This window comes from Mobula birostris, chromosome 13, assembly GCF_030028105.1.
Source record: "Mobula birostris isolate sMobBir1 chromosome 13, sMobBir1.hap1, whole genome shotgun sequence".
Taxonomy (NCBI): Eukaryota; Metazoa; Chordata; class Chondrichthyes; order Myliobatiformes; family Myliobatidae; genus Mobula; species Mobula birostris.
The window spans coordinates 102,414,404-102,437,870 of record NC_092382.1 but is presented as its reverse complement, the minus strand read 5'-3'; the positions used below and the strand labels follow the sequence as shown (position 1 = coordinate 102,437,870).

The 23,467-nt window shown below is 44.5% G+C and overlaps 1 protein-coding gene across 1 annotated transcript in view; it reads right to left on the bottom strand.

Annotated features, from left to right (window-relative positions):
- The window catches only part of LOC140208133 (C-type lectin domain family 4 member A-like), an 85,415-nt gene that overhangs the window by 14,492 nt on the left and 47,456 nt on the right, over window positions 1-23,467 (bottom strand). The window contains exon 9 of the mRNA XM_072276615.1: window positions 7,897-7,905. Within this exon, the coding sequence (XP_072132716.1) occupies window positions 7,897-7,905 (9 nt within the window). The remainder of the gene's footprint in view (window positions 1-7,896; window positions 7,906-23,467) is intronic.

Here is a 23,467-nt window from a genome sequence, read left to right as displayed (position 1 = left end):
AGCACTCAGATCTGCAGCTGGATCGTCAACTTCCTCACAGACAGGATACAGGCTGTAAAAATAGGGGATAAGCTCTCCCCTACAATCACTCTGAGCACCGGTGCCCCGGAAGGCTGTGTACTCAGCCCCCTCCTGTACCTACTGTACACCCATAATTGTGTAGCCAAGTTTCCATCAAACTCAATATATAAGTTTGCTGATTACACAACAATTGTAGGCCGTATTTTTGGTAATGTTGAGTTTGAGTACAGAGACGAAATTAAGAACCTAGCGGCATGGTGCGAAGACAATAACCTATCCCGCAACCTCAGCAAGACGAAGGAATTGGTTGTTGACTTCAGAAGGAGTAGCGGAACGCACGACCCAATTTACATCGGTGGTGCGCAAGGGGAACAGGTCAAAAGCTTTAAGTTCCTCGTGGTCAATATGACAAATGATCTGACTTTGTCCAACCAAGCAGAGCTCACTGCCAAGAAGGCCCACCAGCGCCTTTACTTCCGGAGAAAACTACAGAAATTTGTCCTGTCCCCTAAAAGCCTCACTATTTTATTTATTTATTTTTTTTCTATAGAAGCACCGTAGAAAGCATTCTCCTAGGGTGCATCACAACCTGGTATGGAAGTTGTCCTGTCCAAGACCGAAAGAAGCTGCAGCAGATAGTGAACACGGCGCAGCACGTCACACAAACCAATCTGCTGTCCTTGGACTCGCTTTACACCGCACGCTGTCGGAGCAGTGCTGCCAGGATATCAAGGACACGACCCACCCTGCCAACACACTTTTCGCCCCTGTACCATCCGGGTGAAGGCTCAGAAGTTTAGACTCGTGCGACAAGATCAGGGAACAGCTACTTTCCAACTGTGATAAGACCGCTGAACGGATCCTGACCCGGATCAGGCCGTACCCTCCAAATATCCGGACCTGCCTCTCGGTTTTTTTTTGCACAACCTTACTTTCCATTTTTTCTATTTTCTATTTAAGATTTATATATTTTTTTTTAACATTTGCTAATTTTTACAATTTGAATATTGTTTTTAATATTTAATATTGGAAATCCAGGGAGCGGGAAGGGCAGAATCAAATATCGCTGTGATGTTTGTACGTTCTAGTATCAATTGTTTGGCGACAATAACGTATAAAATATAAAGTAAGTATAAGTAAGTTGCAACTCAGCGGATTGACTGCGATTTCCCTCAGTCAACAACCTCTCCTCAGTACACATCGCCTCTTTTGTAAACCAGTCACCTTACGTCAGCACAATTACCGGCCTTTCTGACGATCCTTCTGCATTGAAATGTGAGAAGCGCAGGGCACGAGTTGCCCTGAGCTGAACCATATGATTCCGAACATTGTCTGAGGTCTTACCGCCATCTGGCTCCAAATATTCTCCATAAACTGTTGTGGTGTTCAGGCTCCCATCCCTCTGCAACTAGTCCGAACCCTGAACTGTGAACTGTATCGTTTTCCTGGTTCTGGGCTCACTAGCACGCGGCGTGATCAGCAATCCTGAGATCACTACCCTGGACATCCTGCCCTTTAACTTAGCACCTAACTCGCTGTACTCCCTCGCCATACGTCCTATCTATGCCATTCGTACCCACAAGGAACACCATTTCACTTGCTCTGCACTAGGCCGTGGACCATCTGGACAACAGCAATACTCATGTCAAGTTGCGGTTTGACTGGCAACAGCTCGGCGTTCAGCACCATCATTTCCTCATCTCTCGTCAACAAGCTCCAAATCCTGAGCCGTTGCATCTCCCTCTGCAAAATAATGTTTGACTTCCTCATTCTGAAACCACAGTCAGTGCAGGTCGGTCAGAACATTTCCGATATACAGGTAGTGTTGAAGCAGAGACGCTACATGCCTTATACAGATGAGGAAAATGGATAAAGTACTGGCAGATGGAATACAATGCCCAAAGGTGTATGGTCATGCAATCTTCTAGAAGAAATAAAAGTGTACACTGTTTTCTTTAAAAAAAAAATCAATATTCTACGGCGTACTGAGGTTTGGGAGTCCTGGTGAAGGATTCCCTGAAGGTTAATTTACAGGTGTCGTCGGTGGTGAGGAAGATAAATGCAATGTTCGCATTCATATCCAGATGACCAGAATATAAGAGTAAAGATTTAATGTTTAGGCTTTGCAATGCACTGGAGAGGGCTCATTTGTAGTATTATGAGCAATGTTGTTCCCCTTAGATAAAAGTGGAATTGCTGAAATTGGAGATCATACTACCAGAAGACCTATGCAAATAATTAGGCCATTCAAACCATCAAAACTGCTTTGTTATTCCCCTCATAGTTGATCCCGGATCCCACACAATCCTATACACCTGCCCTCTCGCCATGTAATTTGATGTCCTGAACAATCAGAAAACTGTGAAATTTCGCATAAATATACTCAAGGGCTTGGCTTCCACAACCGTTTGTGGCAGAACATTCTGCATATTTGCTTCTCTCTAGCTACAAAACTTTTCTTTGTTTCTGTCCTAAACGGTCGCCTCGAACATCTGAGTATGTGCCCTCTAGTTCTGGATATCCCCACCAGAGGAAACATCCTCTCCACTTCCATCCCATCTCGTCCTTTCAACACCCGGTAGTTTCAATTAGATCGTGACCCATTCTTCTCAGTTCCAGCGAGTACAGGCCCGAAGTTGCCAAAAGCTGTTCATACGTTAACGTCTTCTTTTGCAGAATTATCCTCGTGAACTTCGTCTAGACTGTCTCCAATGACACACATCCTTTCTGAGATATGGGGCCCAAATCTGTTGCCAATACTCCAAGTGCGGCCGTGCTGTTGTCTTATAAAGCCTCGCCATTATCTGCTTGTTTTTTTTTTCATTCGTTCCCCTTGCAATAAATGTCAACATGTCATTTGCCTTCTTACCCCAGACTCAACCTGTAAATTAAACTTGTGGAAGTCTTGCACAAGGGACCAAAGCCCCTCTGCACAATGATGTTTGAAAAGTCTCCGCATTTAGATAACAGTCTACCCTATTGTTCCTTCCACTAAAAGGAATTACCATACATTTCCCAACACTGTATCCTATATGCCAATTTATTGTCCTTTGTAATGGCAATAGCACTCTCTCCTGCACCGTTACACTCAGGAATCTCTGGCACGCTGCTGGTTTCTTCCACAGAGAAGAATTATGCAAAGTACAACTTACGTTCATCTGCCACTTTTTGTCACCGTTACTACCTCACTAGCATTATTTTCATGTGGCCCAGTATCAACTCTCACCTTTCCATTATACTTTGTACCACTGAAAGAAAAAATACTTTTGTTATCCTGCTTAATATTATTAGCTACTTTGCCATCATATTCATTTTCTTCCATTTATAACCTTTTTAGTTGCCTTTTGTTGGATTTTAAAAGCTTCCAAATCATCAGTCTTCCCACTCATTTTTGCTACGTTACACAGTATGTCCCTCCCTTGGCTTAACTGCAGTCCTCAACTTCCTGTGTCAGCCACGGTTGCCTACCCCTACCATTTGGGAACATCTTCATTTGTGAGACTAATCTATCTTGCTCATTGTGTACAATTACCAGAAGTTTCAGCCATGTCTGTTCTGCCGTCATGCCCGCCAGTATCCCAGCCGTTCCACCTGGGCAAGCTCCTCTCTGATGCCTCTGCAAATCCCATTACTCCATTGTGGTACTGATACCTGTGACTTATGCTACTCCCTCACAAATTGCAGTATGAATTTAATCATACTTCCTCAGTAAACAGACGTCAGGCTTTTGACCCACGCACTTCTGAATGCTTGGGATTCGGTTTGAGATATCCCGGACACTGGCACATAGGAGGCAAAATATAATTCTGGAATCTTAGTCTGGCACAGCGAAACTCCTGTCTGTTCCCCTAACTAAATAATCCCCAATCACCACAACGTGTCTCTTCTCCCCACCTCCCTTCTGAGTGAAGAGGCAGACTCACTCGACCACTGGGACTTTCCTCTGTTAGCTCGTCGTCCGACAGTATCTAAAGTGGTATACCTGCTACTGAGGGCGATGTCCACAGACGTACTCTCCGCTAGCACCTTAACCGATTTCCCTTCCTGTTTGTCACCTAGTTTGCTGTGCGCTCCACCTCGGGAGTAACTACATCTCTCTACGTCCTATCTGAGTCTCTGGAATTATTGGAATTTCCCCGATGTTAGCACCTCGGAGAATCTAGACTGGGCACAAAACGTTGACCCTCTCACCACTGGGCCCTGGACGATCTGGACAATAGCAATGCTCACATCAGGCTGCGGTTTATTGAAGCAGCTCAACATTCAGCGCAATCATTTCCTCACTTGTAATCAACAAGCTCCAAATCCTGGGCCAGGGCATCTCCCTCTGCAACAGAATGTTTCACTTCCTCATCGGGGAAGTCAGTGTGGACCAATAAAAACATTACCGATCTACAGGTAGTGTTGAGGTAGCAGAGAGGCTACCGTAGACTTAGACAGATAAGGGAAATGGGCAAAGGTGCAGCAGATAGATTACAATGTTGGAGAGTGTATGGTCATGCGCTTTGGTAGAACAATATAAACGTTGACTATTTTATAAATGGAGAGAAAATAAAATATCTATGACGCAAAGGGATTTGGGAGACCTCGTACTGGATTCTGTGAAGGTTAATTTGCAGTTTGAGTCGGTGCGGCGGAAGGCAAATGTGATGTTAGGTTTCATTTCGGGAGGACTGGAATAATTAAGTAAGGATGTAATTTTTAAGTTTTATAAGGCACTGGTGAGGCCTCACTCGAAGTGCTGTGAGCGGGTTCCGGCCCCTGATCGATGAGAGGACGAGCTTACATTGGAGAGGGTTCACAGGAGGGTCACAAGAATTATTCAGTGATTGAATTGCTTGTTAAACCGGGAACCTTTCACGGATCTCGGTCGGTATCCTGTTATTCAGAGAGTAATGGAGCATAAAGGGCGCCGCTCTATTCTGAGGTGCGTCCTCTTGTCCCTCACTCTCCCACCATCGGACAAATTCTCCCCACATCAACTCAAGCAAAGCTGTTCACCGTTCGAGAGGTTTCGATGAAGTCACCCCTCATTTAATGTATCCAGCCCCACCGTCACAACGCTCTTCATGGAGTCATTTTCATGAACCTCCTTTGAACTCACGTCAACTTCAGCACAACCTTCGGAAGGTAAGGGAGCCACAACTGTTCACAGAACTCCATGTGAGGCCTCAACAATTCATTGTAAATCTTTCCTTCTAGTTTCTCGCCCTCTTGAAATGGAGGTTAATGTTGTATTTACCTTCCTCAACTTGCAAATTAACCTTCAGGGACTCCCATTCAGCCTTCGTGTTATATTTTCCGAATTTTCTCTCCATTTAGAACATAGTCTATATCCACTTTACTTCCTCAAAATTGCCTACCCTCCGCCCATTTTTATTTCCATAAGACCATAAGACAAAGGAGCAGAAGTAGGCCATTCGGCCCATCGAGTCTGCTCCGCCATTTTATCATGAGCTGATCCATTTTATCCTATTTAGTCCCACTGCCCCGCTTTCTCACCATAACCTTTGATGCCCTGGCTACTCAGATACCTATAAATCTCTGCCTTAAATGCGCCCAATGACTTGGCCTCCACTGCTGCCCGTGGCAACAAATTCCACAGATTTACCACCCTCTGACTAAAAAAATTTCTTAGCATTTCTGTTCTGAAAGGGCGCCCCTCAATCCTGAAGTCATACCCTCTCGTACTAGACTCCCCAATCATGGGGAACAACTTTGCCACATTCACTCTGTCCATGCCTTTTAACATTCGAAATGTTTCTATGGGAACTCCACTCATTCTTCTAAACTCCAAGGAATACAGTCCAAGAGCGGACAGACGTTCCTCATATGTTAACCTTCTCATTCCCGGAATCATTCTCGTGAATCTTCTCTGTACTCTCTCCAACGTCAGCACATCCTTTATTAAATAAGGAGACCAAAACTGCCCACAGTACTCCAAGTGAGGTCTCACCAGCGCCTTATAGAGCCTCAACATCACATCCCTGCTCCTATACTCTATTCCTCTAGAAATGAATGCCAACATTGCATTCGCCTTTTTCACCACCGACTCAACCTGGAGGTTAACTTTAAGGGTATCCTGTACGAGGACTCCCAAGTCCCGTTGCATCTCAGAACTTTGAATTCTTTCCCCATTTAAATAATATTCTGCCCGTTTATTTTTTCTGCCAAAGTGCATAACCATACACTTTCCAACATTGTACTTCATTTGCCACTTCTCTCCCCATTCTTCCAATCTATCTAAGTCTCTCTGCAGACTCTCCGTTTCCTCAGCACTACCGGCCCCTCCACCTATCTTCGTATAGTCAGCAAACTTAGCCACAAAGCCATCTATTCTATAATCCAGATCGTTGATGTACAATGTAAAAAGAAGCGGCCCTAACACGGACCCCTGTGAACACCACTGGTAACCGGCAGCCAACCAGAATAGGATCCCTTTATTCCCACTCTCTGTTTCCTGCCAATCAGCCAACGCTCTATTCACGTATGCAACTTTCCCGTAATTCCATGGGCTCTCATCTTGTTAAGTAGCCTCATGTGTGGCACCTTGCCAAACGCCTTCTGAAAATCCAAATATACAACATCCACTGCATCTCCCTTGTCTAGCCTACTGGTAATTTCCTCAAAAAATTGTAATAGGTTTGTCAGGCAGGATTTTCCTTTAAGGAATCCATGCTGAGTTCTGCCTATCTTGTCATATGCCTCCAGGTACTCTGTAACCTCATCCTTGACAATCGACTCCAACAACTTCCCAACCACCGACGTCAAGCTAACAGGTCTATAATTTCCTTTTTGCTTCATTACCCCCTTCTTAAATAGCGGAGTGACATTTGCCATCTTCCAGTCTTCCGGAACCATGCCAGAATCTATCGACTTTTGAAAGATCATCGCTAATGCCTCCGCAATCTCCACAGCTACTTCCTTCAGAACACGAGGGTGCATTCCATCTGGTCCAGGAGATTTATCGACCTTTAGCCTATTCAGCTTCCTGAGTACTTTCTCTGTCGTAATTGTGACTGCGCAGACTTCTCTTCGCTGCCACCCTTCAGTGTCCGGAATCCTGCTGTCTTCCTCAGTGAAGACTGATGCAAAATACTTGTTCAGTTCCTCTGCCATCTCCTCATCTCCCTTACAATTTCCCCAGTATCATTCTCTATCGGTCCTATATCTACTCTCATCTGTCTTTTACTCTTTATATACTTGAAAAAGCTTTTAGTATCCTCTTTGATTATTATTTGCTAGTTTCCTTTCATAGTTAATCTTTTCTGTCTTAATGACCTCCTTGGTTTCCTTTTGTAAGGTTTTAAAAACTTCCCAATCCTCTGTCTTCCCACTATTTTTTCTTCCTTGTATGCCCTCTCCTTTGCTTTAACTTTGGCTTTGACTTCTCTTGTCAACCACGGTTGCATCTTTTTTCCACTCGAAATTTTTTTCTTTTTTGGAATATACCTGTCTTGCACATTCCTCATTTTTCGCATAAACCCCAGCCACTGCTGCCTCTGCCATCTTTCCCGCCAGTGTCTCTTTCCAGTCAACTTTGGCCAGTTCCTCTCTCATGCCACTGTAATTTCCTTTACTCCACTGAATCACCGACACATCAAATTTCGGCTTCTCTTTTTCTAATTTCACAGTGAACTCAATCATGTTATGATCACTGCCTCCTAAGGGTTCCTTCAGCTCAATCTCTCCAATCACCTCCGGTTCATTACACAATACCCAATCCAGTACAGCCGATCCCCTAGTGGGCTCAACAACAAGTTGTTCTAAAAAGCCATCTCGCAGACATTCTACAAATTCTCTTTCTTGAGATCCAGTGCCGACCCGATTTTTCCAATCTACTCGCATGTTAAAATCCCCCACAATTATCATAACACTGCCCTTCTGACAAGCCTTTTCTATTTCCAGTTCTAATTTGTAGTCCACATCCCTGCAGCTGTTTGGAGGCCTATAAATAACTGCCATCGGGGTCTTTTTATCCCTGCTATTCCTTAGCTCAACCCATAAAGATTCTGCACCTTCCGATCCTATATCACCTTTTTCTAACGATTTAATATCATTTCTTACCAATAAAGCCACGCCTCCCCCTCTGCCTACCTTCCTATCCTTCCGATGCACCGTGTATCCTTGGACGTTCAGCTCCCAGAGACATGCATCCTTTAGCCAGGTCTCAGTGATGGCCACAATATCATACCTGCCAATCTGTAGCTGTACAACAAGATCATCCACCTTATTTCTTATGCTGCGTGCATTTAAGTACAACTCCTTAAGACCAGTATTTGATATTTTTTGCTTTGATTTCACTGCAACCTTATTGCACTTCAACTCATCCCAATGTCTACAAATTTGCCCCATCACCTGCCTGTCTTTCCTGACATCTTTACTGCTCACTATTTTAGATTTATTTCTGGTTCCCCCTTCCTCCGCTCTACCATTCCGGGTCCCACCACCCTGCCAAATTAGCTTAAACCCTCGCTAACAGCTCTGCAAAGTTCGCAACAATGTAATCAGTTCGATCATCTACATGATTGGCACACAAGGTGAAAAGTATTGGTCCCAAAATTGATCGCTAGCCCAATGCCTTAACCATTTGGCCACGTGCCCACGCACCCAACATGGACCCCTGTGGAAAATGATGAGTCACTGGCAGACAACCAATAAAACCTCCGTTTTTTCCCCACTCTTTGCCTCCTGCCAACGAAACACCGTTTATCCATTTTACTCCGCACAATAAAATTCAACACCTTCAGTCCTGTATTCATCCTTTGCGATGGTGTCCACCTTTTACGATGCAACTCAGCTGATTGACTTCAATACTGCCCCCTCAACAGCCACTGCTCAGAACACATTGCCTCTGTTTATCAACCAGTTACCTCGCCGTCAGCACTATGTTCAGCCTTTCCTCAGATCCTTCTGCATTGAAATGTAAGCAGCTTAGGAAAATAGCAGTCGACGTTTCAGGCCGAGACCCTTCGTCAGGACTAACTGAAGGAAGAGTTAGTCCTGACGAAGGGTCTCGGCCTGAAACGTCGACTGCACCTCTTCCTACAGATGCTGCCTGGCCTGCTGCGTTCACCAGCAACTTTGATGTGTGTTGCTTGAATTTGCAGCATCTGCAGAATTCCTGTTGTTTGAGCTTAGGACAATAGTTGATATCATCCAGTTGATTGCTACCTTTGTGTGAGTTCCTACCAACATCCGCCTCCACAACCTGTCCACTAAGTGTTCTGGCACTCCAGCTCCCATCCCTCTGTAACGAGTTGAAACACGAGTGTAAACTGTATAATCTTACAGGTTCCTGCCTGAGTAGCACGAGGCACGGGTAGCAATACTGACATCACTACCCTGGAGATCTTGTCCTTAAACCTAACTCCCTTGTCACTTTCCTACCCATGCCATTGGTAGTCAAATGTAACACGACCTCACTTGCTCCCCACCGGCCCTTGGACCATCTGGGCAATTGCAATACTTACGTCAGGCTGCGGTTTATTGGCAACAGCTCAGAGTTCAGCACAATCATTTCCTCTGTTCTTATCAGCAAGCTGCAAATCCCAGGCAGAGCATCTCCCTCAGCAGCAGAATATTTGACTTCCTCATCGGGAAACAACAGTCGGTCATAACATTTCCCATCTACAGACAGTGTTGAAGTAACAGAGAGGCTACAGAGGGGTTTATACAGATTAGGAAAATGGACAGACTACTGGCTGATGGAATACTGTGCTGGGGGTGCATGGTCATACAATTTGTTAGAAGAAATAAAAGTGTAGACTATTTTCTAAATGGAGAGAGAATTAAACAATCTACGGCTCAAAGGGCTTTGGGGATCCTCGTGCAGGATTCGTTCAAAATTAAGTTACAGGAGGAGTAGATGGTGAGGAAGGCAAATACAACGTCAGCATTCATTTCCAGATTAGGAAATATAAAAGCAGCAATCAACTTCTGACCTAAATATCCCCTCGGACTTGGTCTCCACTGAAGTCTGTGGTAGGACATTCCACAGATATACTACTCACTGGATTAGAAAAAAAAGCCTCCCTACATCTGTTCTGAAAGTGCGCCCTTCAATTTTGATGCTGCTTACTTTAGTTCATAATATCCCCACCGAAGAAAGCATGCTCTTCGTATCCACCCAGTCTAGTTCCTTCACCATTCAGTAGCTTTCAATGACATCTCTCCCCAGCAACTCCACCACCCTCCCAACACCCCGCCGCATCTTTCCGAATTCCAGTCAGTACAGACCCCAAGCAGCCAAAAGGGTCCTTAAATGTTACCCCTTCATTCCCAAAATTGTCCTTGTGAACCTCGTCTGGACTCTCTCCAATGACAGATCATCCTCTCTGAGATATGGGCCCCAAATCTGTTGCCAGTCCACTTGCTGTTGCCCTATAAAGCCTCGCCATTATCTCCTTGTATTTTTTTTTTAATCGTTTCCACTGGAAATAAATGTCAACATTTGTATTTGCCTTCTTACTCCAGACTCAACCTGTACATTAAAGTTTCTGGGTCTCTTGCACAGGGGATCCTAAGTCCCACTCCACCTATGATGTTTGAAACTTCTCCACATTTAGATAGTTGTCCGCCCTGTTGTTCCTTTCACCGAAAGGTATTATCATACATTTCCCAACATTGTATTCCATATGCCACTTTCTTGCCATTTTTCCCAATTTGTCTAAGTCCTGCTGCAATCGCATTGCTTCCTCAGCACTACCAGCCCCGTCATCATTCTTCGTATTATCCGAACATTTTGCCACAAAACCATCCAAAATCATTCTTCAAATAATTGTCAAACAATGTGACAATCGAGGGCGGAATATTGACAACTAAGGGACAACACTAGTCAACGGCAGCCAAACAGAAAAGGCCACTGTTATTCCACCTCTCTGCTTCCTGCCTGCCCGACATTCCTCTATCCATGGCAGTATCCTTCCCGTAATGCCACAAGATTTTGTCTTGTTAATGAGCCTTTTGTGTGGCACCTTATCAAATTCCTTCTGAAAATCCAAGTAAATGGCATTCATTGCCTCGCCTTTGTCCATTCTGCTTGTTACTTCCTCTAAGAACTCTTACATATTTGTCAGACAAGATTTTCCTCATCAGAAACCATGTTGTCTTTGACCTATTTTATTATTCCTCTCCATGAACCCCAACAACTCATCCTTTATAATAGACTCCAATACTTTCTCAACCACTGAGGTTAGGCTGACTGGCCTATAATTTCAGTTATTTAGCCTTCCTTCCTTCTCAAAGAGTGGAGCGACATTTGCAATCTTCCAGTCCTCCTGGAAACGGGTGGCTCTTGAAGATTATGACCAATGCATACGTTTACTTTTCGGTAACCTCTCAGGACTTTGAGATGTGGTCCATCTGGTCCAGGTGACTTGCCCACCTTAAGAGCATTGAGTTTTACTCGAGCATTGCCCTTTGTAATCGCAAAGGCACTCACTCCTGCTCTCTGACACTCAACGATCTCTGCCACTCTGCTAGCTTCTTCGACACTGAAGACATATTCAAAGTACAAATTAGGTGGATCTGCCATTTGTTGTCACCCATTCCTCCGCAACAGCGTTATTTTACAGTGACCCAATCCCAACTCTCAACATCCTATTAACCTTCGTATGACTGAGAAAAAAAAAAACTATGGTATCCTGCTTTATATTATTGTTTAGTTTGCCATCATATCCTTTTTTTCCCAAATTTCCAACCTTTTGTTGCATTTTAAAATCTTTCAAATCATCCACCTTCTAACTCACTTTTGCTACCATACATGCCCTTTCCGTGGTTTAACTGCCGTCCTTAACTTCCTTTGTCAAACACGGTTGCCCACCCCTGCCATTTGAGAACTTCTTCTTCTTTGGGACAAATCTATCCTGCTCATTACGTACAATCACCAGATACTTCAGCCATGTCTGCTCTGCCGTCATCCCCGCCAGTATCCCAGCCGTTCCACCTGGGCAAGCTCCTCTCTGATGCCTCTGTAAATCCCATTCTCCATTGTGATAGTGAGACATGTGACCTATGCTTCTCCCTCACAAACTGCAGTATGAACTTACTCATACCTCAGTAGAAAACAGACTTCTGTTTTTTGACCGTAGCAATTACGAATGCTGAGGATTCGGTTTGAAATATCCCGGACCCTGGCACGAGGGAGGCAACATATTATCTGGGAATCTCATTCTTGCACAGCGCACCTCCTGTCAGGTCCCCTAACTGACGAATTCCCTATCACCACAGCGTGTCTATTAGAAACATAGTATCATAGAAAACCTACAGCACAATACAGGTCCTTCGGCCCACAAAGTTGTGACGAACATGTCCCTATCTTAGAAATTACTAGGGTTACCTATAACCCTCTATTTTTCCAAGCTCCATCTACCTATCTAAAAGGCTCTTAAAAGACCTATTCTTCCCCTTTCCCTTCTTATTCTAGAGTCTGACCCACTGCCAAACAGCCGATCTCTGGTGTGTGTGAGTGTGTGCGCCCTTAACTCCTGGTGGATCACTGGCACCTCCCTCTATTAGTTGGCATGCCCGACTGTATCTAAAGCGTTATAACTGCTCAAGGTGAAAATGACCACAGGGGTATTCTGCACTGGATCGTTAATCGCTTTCTTCTACCCGGCTGTCACTCAGTTTCCTGTGTCCTGCACTGTGGGTATAAGTACCTCTCGATAAGGCCTATCTTTCACCCGCTAAACCAATGGAATTATCTGAATCTCCCGAATGTCAGCATCTCAGAGGATCTGTACTGGGCCCAAAACTTTGACCAGCTGCACTTTGTCTCGCTCCACGATAGGTCCACAACGGGTGCAATCTGATTTGTTCTCCACTGGGCCTGGACCATCTGGACAATAGCAATACTTACGTCAGGCTGCGGTTTATTGACAACAGCTCAACATTCAGCACAATCATTTCCTCCGTTCAATTCAACAAGCTCCAAATACTGGGCCAGGGCATCTCCCTCTGCAACAGAATGTTTGACTTCCTCATGGGGGACGCGCAGTCAGTGCAGACCAATAACAACATTATCGATCTACAGGTAGTGTTGAGGTAACAGAGAGGCTACAGAAGGACTTCGACAGATAAGGGAAATTGGCAAAGGTGCAGCAGATAGATTATGGTAGAACAAAATATAAGCGTTGACTATTTTCTAAATGGAGAGATATCTACGGTGCAAAGGAACTTCGTCCGGGATTCCTTTAGGGTTTATTTGCAGTTTCGGTCGGTACCGATGTAGGCAAATGTGATGTTAGTTTTCATTTCGGAGAAATAGAATCTATCAGCAAGGATGTAATTTTAAGACTTTATAAGGCACAGGTGAGGCTCAGTTTAAGTGCTGTGAGCAATTGCTGGCCGCTGATCGAGGAAAAGATTTGCTTACATTGGAGAAGGTTCACAGGAGGTGCACAATAATTATTCGGGGATTGGAAAACTTCTTGTCCGGGTAATCCTTCGCGGCTCCGGGCCAGTACGCACGGGAATCACACAATAAGTGGGGCATAAAGGTCGCCTCTCTAGTCTGAGATTTATCCTCTGGTGTTTCGCTCTCCCACCAGCTTAGAAATCCTCTCCACATCCACTCAGGGAAATCCTTTCGCCATTCGAAAGTTTTCGATGAAGTCACCCCTCATTTACTGAATTCCGGTGTAGGCCCAGATTTATCAAACACTCTTTTTGGAATCAAATTCTTGACTTTCCTTAGAGCCCTCTTCAGCTTCAGCACATTCTTTGTAAGATAAAGGTCCCACAACCATTCACAGTACCCCTGTGGAAAATGATGGATCACCGGCAGCCAACCAGTAAAGTCTCCGTTTATTCCCACTCTTTGCCTCCTGCCACCGAAACACCGCTTCATGCATTATACTCGCCACATTAAAATTCAACACCTTCAGTCCCGTATTCATCCTTTTTGATGGTGTCCACCTTTTACGATGCAACACAGCCGATTGACTGCAATGTTGCCCCCACAAAATCCTCTATTCAGTACACATTGCTTCCGTTTGTAAACTAGTTACCTCATCGTTAGCACTATTTTAAGCCAATGTGAGCCAATTTTATCCTTGTGAACCTCGTCTGGACTCTCTCCAATGACAGATCATCGTTTCTGAGATATGGGGCCAAAATCTGTTGCCATTTCACTTGCTGTTGCCCTATAAAGCCTCGCCATTATCTCCTTGTATTTTTTTTTTAATCGTTTCCGTTGGAAATAAATGACAACATTTGTATTTGCCTTCATACCCCAGATCCAACCTGCACATTAAAGTTTCTGGGTCTCTTGCACAGGGGATCCTAAGTCCCACTCCACCTATGATGTTTGAAACTTCTCCACATTTAGATAATTGTCTGCCCTATTGTTCCTTTTACCGAAAGGCATTATCATACATTTCCCAACATTGTATTCCATATGCCACTTTCTTGCCATTTTTTCCAATTTGTCTCAGTCCTGTTGCAATCGCATTGCTTCCTCAGCACTACCAGCCCCGTCATCATTCTTCGTATTATCCGAACATTTTGCCACAAAACCATCCAAAATCATTCTTCAAATAATTGTCAAACAATGTGACAATCGAGGGCGGAATATTGACAACTAAGGGACAACACTAGTCAACGGCAGCCAAACAGAAAAGGCCACTGTTATTCCACCTCTCTGCTTCCTGCCTGCCCGACATTCCTCTATCCATGGCAGTATCCTATGCACATCTGCTGCACATTCGCCTATTTCCCTTATCTGTCTAAGTCCTTATGTAGCCTGTCTGTTACCTCAACACTACCTGTAGATCGATAATGTTGTTATTGCTCTGCACTGACTGCGCGTCCCCCATGAGGAAATCAAACATTCTGTTGCAGAGGGAGATACCCTCCCCGAGGATAGGGAGGTTGTTGATTTGAACTGAGGAAATGATTGTGCTGAACGTTGAGCTGTTGCCGATAAACCGCAGCCTGACGTAAGTATTGCTATTGTCCAGATGGTCCAGACCCAGTGGAGAGCAAATCAGATTGCACCCGTTGTGGACCTATCGTGGAGCGAGACAAAGTGCAGCTGGTCAAAGTTTTGGGCCCAGTACAGATCCTCTGAGATGTTGACATTCGGGAGATTCAGATAATTCCATTGGTTTAGCGGGTGAAAGATAGGCCTTATCGAGAGGTATTTATACCCACGGTGCAGGACACAGGAAACGGAGTGACAGCCAGGCAGGGGAAAGCGGTTAACGAGCCAGTGCAGAGTACCCCTGGGGTCATTTTCATCTTGAGCAGGTAAAACGCTTTAGATACAGTCGGGCATAAGAACTAATAGAGGGAGGTGCCAGTGATCCACCAGGAGTTAAGGGCGCACACACTCACACACACCAGAGATCGGCTGTTTGGCAGTATGTCTGGTTGTTGGATCAGAAGGGAAGAGGGAAGAATAGGGTCTTGAAAGAGACTTTTAGATAGGTAGATGGAGCTGGGAAAAATAGAGGGTTATAGGTAAGCCTAGTAATTTCTAAGATAGGGACACGTTCGTCACAACATTGTGGGCCGAAGGGCCTGTATGCTGCTGTAGGTTTTCTATGATACTATGTTTCTAATAAACACGCTGTGGTGATAGGGGATTCGTTAGTGAGGGGAACTGACAGGAGGTGCGCTGTGCCAGAATGAGATTCCTGGATGATATGTTGCCTCCCTCGTGCCAGGGTCCGGGATATTTCAAACCGAATCCTCAGCATTCGTAATTGCTAGGGTCAAAAACCAGAAGTCTGTTTACTGATGCGGTATGACTAACTTCATGTTGCAGTTTGTGAGGGAGAAGCATAAGTCACATGTCTCATATCACAATGGATTAACGGGCTTTACAGAGGCATCAGAGCGGAGATTGCCCAGGTGGAGCGGATGGGGATTCTGGTGGTAATGAAATCAGAGCAGACACGGCTGAAATATCTGGTGATTGTACACAATGAGCAGCATAGATATGCCCCACAGAAGAAGAAGTTCTCAAAAAGCAGGAGTGGGCAACGTGGCTGACAAAGAAATTTAAAGACTGCAGTTAACCCAAGGAAAGGACATGTATGGTGGCAAAAGGGAGTGGGAAGGTGGATGATTTGAAATATTTTAAAATCCAACAAAAGGTTGGAAAATTGAATAATAAAGAGGATATTATAGAAAACTAGCCAATAATGTAATGCAGGATATTGTAAGTTTTTTCTCAGTCATACGAAGGTTAACAGGAAGTTGAGAGTTGGGATTGGGTCACTGTAAAATAACGCTGTTGCGGAGGAATGGGTGACAACAAATGGCAGATCCACGTAATTTGTACTTTGCATATGTCTTCAGGGTAGAAGAAGCTAGCAGAGTGGCAGAGATCGTTGAGTGTCAGAGAGCAGGAGTGAGTGCCATTGCGATTACAAAGGGCAATGCTCGAGTAAAACTCAATGCTCTTAAGGTGGGCAAGTCACCTGGACCAGATGGACCACATCTCAAAGTCCTGAGAGGTTACCGAAAAGTAAACGTACGCATTGGTCATAATCTTCAAGAGCCACCCGTTTCCAGGAGGACTGGAAGATTGCAAATGTCGCTCCACTCTTTGAGAAGGAAGGAAGGCTAAATAACTGAAATTATAGGCCAGTCAGCCTAACCTCAGTGGTTGAGAAAGTATTGGAGTCTATTATAAAGGATGAGTTGTTGGGGTTCATGGAGAGGAACAATAAAATAGGTCAAAGACAACATGGTTTCTGATGAGGAAAATCTTGTCTGACAAATATGTAAGAGTTCTTAGAGGAAGTAACAAGCAGAATGGACAAAGGCGAGGCAATGAATGCCATTTACTTGGATTTTCAGAAGGAATTTGATAAGGTGCCACACAAAAGGCTCATTAACAAGACAAAATCTTGTGGCGTTACGGGAAGGATACTGCCATGGATAGAGGAATGTCGGGGGCACGCAGGAAGCAGAGAGGTGGAATAACAGTGGCCTTTTCTGTTTGGCTGCCGTTGACTAGTGTTGTCCCTTAGTTGTCAGTATTCGGACCTCGATCGTCACATTGTTTGACAATTATGTGAATAATGATTTTGGATGGTTTTGTGGCAAAATGTTCGGATAATACGAAGAATGATGACGGGGCTGGTAGTGCTGAGGAAGCAATGCGATTGCAGCAGGACTTAGACAAATTGGAAAAAATGGCAAGAAGGTGGCATATGGAATACAATGTTGGGAAATGTATGATAATGCCTTTCGGTGAAAGGAACAACAGGGCGGACAATTATCTAAATGTGGAGAAGTTTCAAACATCATAGGTGGAGTGGGACTTAGGATCCCCTGTGCAAGAGACCCAGAAACTTTAATGTACAGGTTGAGTCTGGAGTAAGAAGGCAAATACAAATGTTGACATTTATTTCCAGTGGAAACGATTAAAAAAAAATACAAGGAGATAATGGCGAGGCTTTATAGGGCAACAGCAAGTGGACTGGCAACAGATTTGGGGCCCATATCTCAGAGAGGATGATCTGTCATTGGAGAGAGTCCAGACGAGGTTCACAAGGACAATTTTGGGAATGAAGGGGTAACATTTAAGGACCCTTTTGGCTGCTTGTGGTCTGTACTGACTGGAATTCGGAAAGATGCGGCGGGGTGTTGGGAGGGTGGTGGAGTTGCTGGGGAGAGATGTCATTGAAAGCTACTGAATGGTGAAGGAACTAGACTGGGTGGATACGAAGAGCATGCTTTCTTCGGTGGGGATATTATGAACTAAAGTAAGCAGCATCAAAATTGAAGGGCGCACTTTCAGAACAGATGTAGGGAGGCTTTTTTTTTTCTAATCCAGTGAGTAGTAAATCTGTGGAATGTCCTACCACAGACTTCAGTGGAGGCCAAGTCCGAGGGGATATTTAGGTCAGAAGTTGATTGTTGCTTTTATATTCTCCTAATCTGGAAATGATTGCTGACGTTGTATTTGCCTTCCTCACCATCTACTCCTCCTGTAACTTAATTTTGAACGAATCCTGCACGAGGATCCCCAAAGCCCTTTGAGCCGTAGATTGTTTAATTCTCTCTCCATTTAGAAAATAGTCTACACTTTTATTTCTTCTAACAAATTGTATGACCATGCACCCCCAGCACAGTATTCCATCAGCCAGTAGTCTGTCCATTTTCCTAATCTGTATAAACCCCTCTGTAGCCTCTCTGTTACTTCAACACTGTCTGTAGATGGGAAATGTTATGACCGACTGTTGTTTCCCGATGAGGAAGTCAAATATTCTGCTGCTGAGGGAGATGCTCTGCCTGGGATTTGCAGCTTGCTGATAAGAACAGAGGAAATGATTGTGCTGAACTCTGAGCTGTTGCCAATAAACCGCAGCCTGACGTAAGTATTGCAATTGCCCAGATGGTCCAAGGGCCGGTGGGGAGCAAGTGAGGTCGTGTTACATTTGGCTACCAATGGCATGGGTAGGAAAGTGACAAGGGAGTTAGGTTTAAGGACAAGATCTCCAGGGTAGTGATCTCAGTATTGCTACCCGTGCCTCGTGCTACTCAGGCAGGAACCTGGAAGATTATACAGTTTACACTCGCGTTTCAACTCGTTACAGAGGGATGGGAGCTGGAGTGCCAGAACACTTAGTGGACAGGTTGTGGAGGCGGATGTTGGTAGGAACTCACACAAAGGTAGCAATCAACTGGATGATATCAACTATTGTCCTAAGCTCAAACAACAGGAATTCTGCAGATGCTGGAAATTCAAGCAACACACATCAAAGTTGCTGGTGAACGCAGCAGGCCAGGCAGCATCTGTAGGAAGAGGTGCAGTCGACGTTTCAGGCCGAGACCCTTCGTCAGGACTAACTCTTCCTTCACTTAGTCCTGACGAAGGGTCTCGGCCTGAAACGTCGACTGCTATTTTCCTAAGCTGCTTACATTTCAATGCAGAAGGATCTGAGGAAAGGCTGAACATGGAGCTGACGGCGAGGTAACTGGTTGACAAGCAGAGGCAATGTGTTCTGAGCAGAGGCTGTTGAGGGGGCAGTATTGAAGTCAATCAGCTGAGTTGCATCGTAAAAGGTGGACACCATCGCAAAGGATGAATACAGGACTGAAGGTGTTGATATTTTAATGTGCGGAGTAAAATGGATAAACGGTGTTTCGTTGGCAGGAGGCAAAGAGTGGGGAAAAAACGGAGGTTTTATTGGTTGTCTGCCAGTGACTCATCATTTTCCACAGGGGTCCATGCTGGCTGCGTGGGTACGTGGCCAAATGGTTAAGGCATTGGGCTAGCGATCAATTTTGGGACCAATACTTTTTACCTTGTGTGCCAATCATGTAGATGATCGAACTGATTACATTGTTGCGAACTTTGCAGAGCTGTTAGGGAGGGTTTAAGCTAATTTGGCAGGGTGGTGGGATTCGGAATGATAGAGCGGAGGAAGGGGAAAACAGAAATAAATCTAAGATAGTGAGCAGTAATGATGTCAGGAAAGACAGGCAAGTGATGGGGCAAATTTGTAGCCATTGGTATGAGTTGAAGTGCAATAAAGTTGCAGTGAAATCAAAGCAAAAAATATCAAATACTGGTCTTAAGGTGTTGTACTTAAATGCACGCAGCATAAGAAATATGGTGGATGATCTTGTTGTACAGCTGCAGATTGCCAGGTATGATATTGTGGCCATCACTGAGACCTGGCTAAAGGATGCATGTCTCTGGGAGCTGAACGTCCAAGGATACACGGTGCATCGGAAGGATAGGAAGGTAGGCAGAGGGGGAGGCGTGGCTTTATTGGTAAGAAATGATATTAAATCGTTAGAAAAAGGTGATATAGGATCGGAAGGTGCAGAATCTTTATGGGTTGAGCTAAGGAATAGCAGGGGTAAAAAGACCCCGATGGCAGTTATTTATAGGCCTCCAAACAGCTGCAGGGATGTGGACTACAAATTACAACTGGAAATAGAAAAGACTTGTCAGAAGGGCAGTGTTATGATAATTGTGGGGGATTTTAACATGCGAGTAGATTGGAAAAATCAGGTCGGCACTGGATCTCAAGAAAGAGAATTTGTAGAATGTCTGCGAGATGGCTTTTTAGAACAACTTGCTGTTGAGCCCACTAAGGGATCAGCTGTACGGGATTGGGTATTGTGTAATGAACCGGAGGTGATTGGAGAGATTGAGCTGAAGGAACCCTTAGGAGGCAGTGATCATAACATGATTGAGTTCACTGTGAAATTAGAAAAAGAGAAGCCGAAATCTGATGTGTCGGTGTTTCAGTGGAGTAAAGGAAATTACAGTGGCATGAGAGAGGAACTGGCCAAAGTTGACTGGAAAGAGACACTGGCGAGAAAGACGGCAGAGCAGCAGTGGCTGGGGTTTATGCGAAAAATGAGGAATGTGCAAGACAGGTATATTCCAAAAAAGAAGAAATTTTCGAGTGGAAAAAAGATACAACCGTGGTTGACAAGAGAAGTCAAAGCCAAAGTTAAAGCAAAGGAGAGGGCATACAAGGAAGCAAAAATTTGTGGGAAGACAGCGGATTGGGAAGTTTTTAAAACCTTACAAAAGGAAACCAAGGAGGTCATTAAGACAGAAAAGATTAACTATGAAAGGAAACTAGCAAATAATAATCAAAGAGGATACTAAAAGCTTTTTCAAGTATATAAAGAGTAAAAGACAGATGAGAGTAGATATAGGACCGATAGAAAATGATGCTGGAGAAATTGTAATGGGAGATGAGGAGATGGCAGAGGAACTAAACAAGTATTTTGCATCAGTCTTCACTGAGGAAGACAGCAGGATACCGGACACTCAAGGGTGGCAGGGAAGAGAAGTCTGCGCAGTCACAGTTACGACAGAGAAAGTACTCAGGAAGCTAAATAGGCTAATGGTAGATAAATCTCCTGGACCAGATGGAATGCACCCTCGTGTTCTGAAGGAAGTAGCTGTGGGGATTGCGGAGGCATTAGCGATGATCTTTCAAAGGTCGATAGATTCTGGCATGGTTCCGGAAGACTGGAAGATTGCAAATGTCACTCCGTTATTTAAGAAGGGGGCAATGAAGCAAAAAGGAAATTATAGACCTGTTAGCTTGACGTCATTGGTTGGGAAGTTGTTGGAGTCGATTGCCAAGAATGAGGCTACAGAGTACCTGGAGGCATATGACAAGATAGGCAGAACTCAGCATGGATTCCTTAAAGGAAAATCCTGCCTGACAAACCTATTACAATTTTTTGAGGAAATTACCAGTAGGCTAGACAAGGGAGATGCAGTGGATGTTGTATATTTGGATTTTCAGAAGGCGTTTGACAAGGTGCCACACATGAGGCTACTTAACAAGATAAGAGTCCATGGAATTACGGGAAAGTTACATACGTGGATAGAGCTTTGGCTGATTGGCATGAAACAGAGACTGGGAATAAAGGGATTCTATTCTAGCTGGCTGCCTGTTACCACTGGTGTTCCACAGGGATCAGTGTTGGGGCCGCTTCTTTTTACATTGTACATCAACGATCTGGATTATAGAATAGATGGCTTTGTGGCTAAGTTTGCTGACGATACGAAGATAGGTGGAGGGGCCGGTAGTGCTGAGGAAACGGAGAGTCTGCAGAGAGACTTGGATAGATTGGAAGAATGGGCAGAGAAGTGGTAAATGAAGTACAATGTTGGAAAGAGTATGGTTATGCACTTTGGCAGAAAAAATAAACTGACAGACTATTATTTAAATGGGTAAAGAATTCAAATTTCTGAGATGCAACGGAACTTGGGAGTCCTCGTACAGGATACCCTTAAAGTTAACCTCCAGGTTCAGTCAGTAGTGAAGAAGGAGAATGAAATGTTGGCATTCATTTCTAGAGGAATAGAGTATAGGAGCAGGGATGTGATGTTGAGGCTCTATAAGGCGCTGGTGAGACCTCACTTGGAGTTCTGTGGGCAGTTTTGGTCTCCTTATTTAAGAAAAGATGTGCTGACGTTGGAGAGGGTACAGAGAAGATTCACTAGAATGATTCCGGGAATGAGAGGGTTAACATATGAGGAACGTTTGTCCGCTCTTGGACTGTATTCCTTGGAGTTTAGAAGAATGAGGGGAGACCTCATAGAAACATTTCGAATGTTAAAAGGCATGGACAGAGTGAACGTGGCAAAGTTGTTTCCCATGATGGGGGAGTCTAGTCCGAGAGGGCATGACTTCAGGATTGAGGGGCACCCTTTCAGAACAGAGATGCGAAGAATTTTTTTTAGTCAGAGGGTGGTAAATCTATGGAATTTGTTGCCACGGGCAGCAGTGGAGGCCAAGTCATTGGGCGTATTTAAGGCAGAGATTTATAGGTATCTGAGTAGCCAGGGCATCAAAGGTTATGGTGAGAAAGCGGGGCAGTGGGACTAAATAGGATAAAATGGATCAGCTCATGATAAAATGGCGGAGCAGACTCGATGGGCCGAATGGCCTACTTCTGCTCCTTTGTCTTATGGTCTTATGGAAATAAAAATGGGCGGAGGGTAGGCAATTTTGAGGAAGTAAAGTGGATATAGACTATGTTCTAAATGGAGAGAAAATTCGGAAAATATAACACGAAGGCTGAATGGGAGTCCCTGAAGGTTAATTTGCAAGTTGAGGAAGGTAAATACAACATTAACCTCCATTTCAAGAGGGCGAGAAACTAGAAGCAAAGATTTACAATGAATTGTTGAGGCCTCACATGGAGTTCTGTGAACAGTTGTGGCTCCCTTACCTTCCGAAGGTTGTGCTGAAGTTGACGTGAGTTCAAAGGAGGTTCATGAAAATGACTCCATGAAGAGCGTTGTGACGGTGGGGCTGGATACATTAAATGAGGGGTGACTTCATCGAAACCTCTCGAACGGTGAACAGCTTTGCTTGAGTTGATGTGGGGAGAATTTGTCCGATGGTGGGAGAGTGAGGGACAAGAGGACGCACCTCAGAATAGAGCGGCGCCCTTTATGCTCCATTACTCTCTGAATAACAGGATACCGACCGAGATCCGTGAAAGGTTCCCGGTTTAACAAGCAATTCAATCACTGAATAATTCTTGTGACCCTCCTGTGAACCCTCTCCAATGTAAGCTCGTCCTCTCATCGATCAGGGGCCGGAACCCGCTCACAGCACTTCGAGTGAGGCCTCACCAGTGCCTTATAAAACTTAAAAATTACATCCTTACTTAATTATTCCAGTCCTCCCGAAATGAAACCTAACATCACATTTGCCTTCCGCCGCACCGACTCAAACTGCAAATTAACCTTCACAGAATCCAGTACGAGGTCTCCCAAATCCCTTTGCGTCATAGATATTTTATTTTCTCTCCATTTATAAAATAGTCAACGTTTATATTGTTCTACCAAAGCGCATGACCATACACTCTCCAACATTGTAATCTATCTGCTGCACCTTTGCCCATTTCCCTTATCTGTCTAAGTCTACTGTAGCCTCTCTGCTACCTCAACACTACCTGTAGATCGGTAATGTTTTTATTGGTCCACACT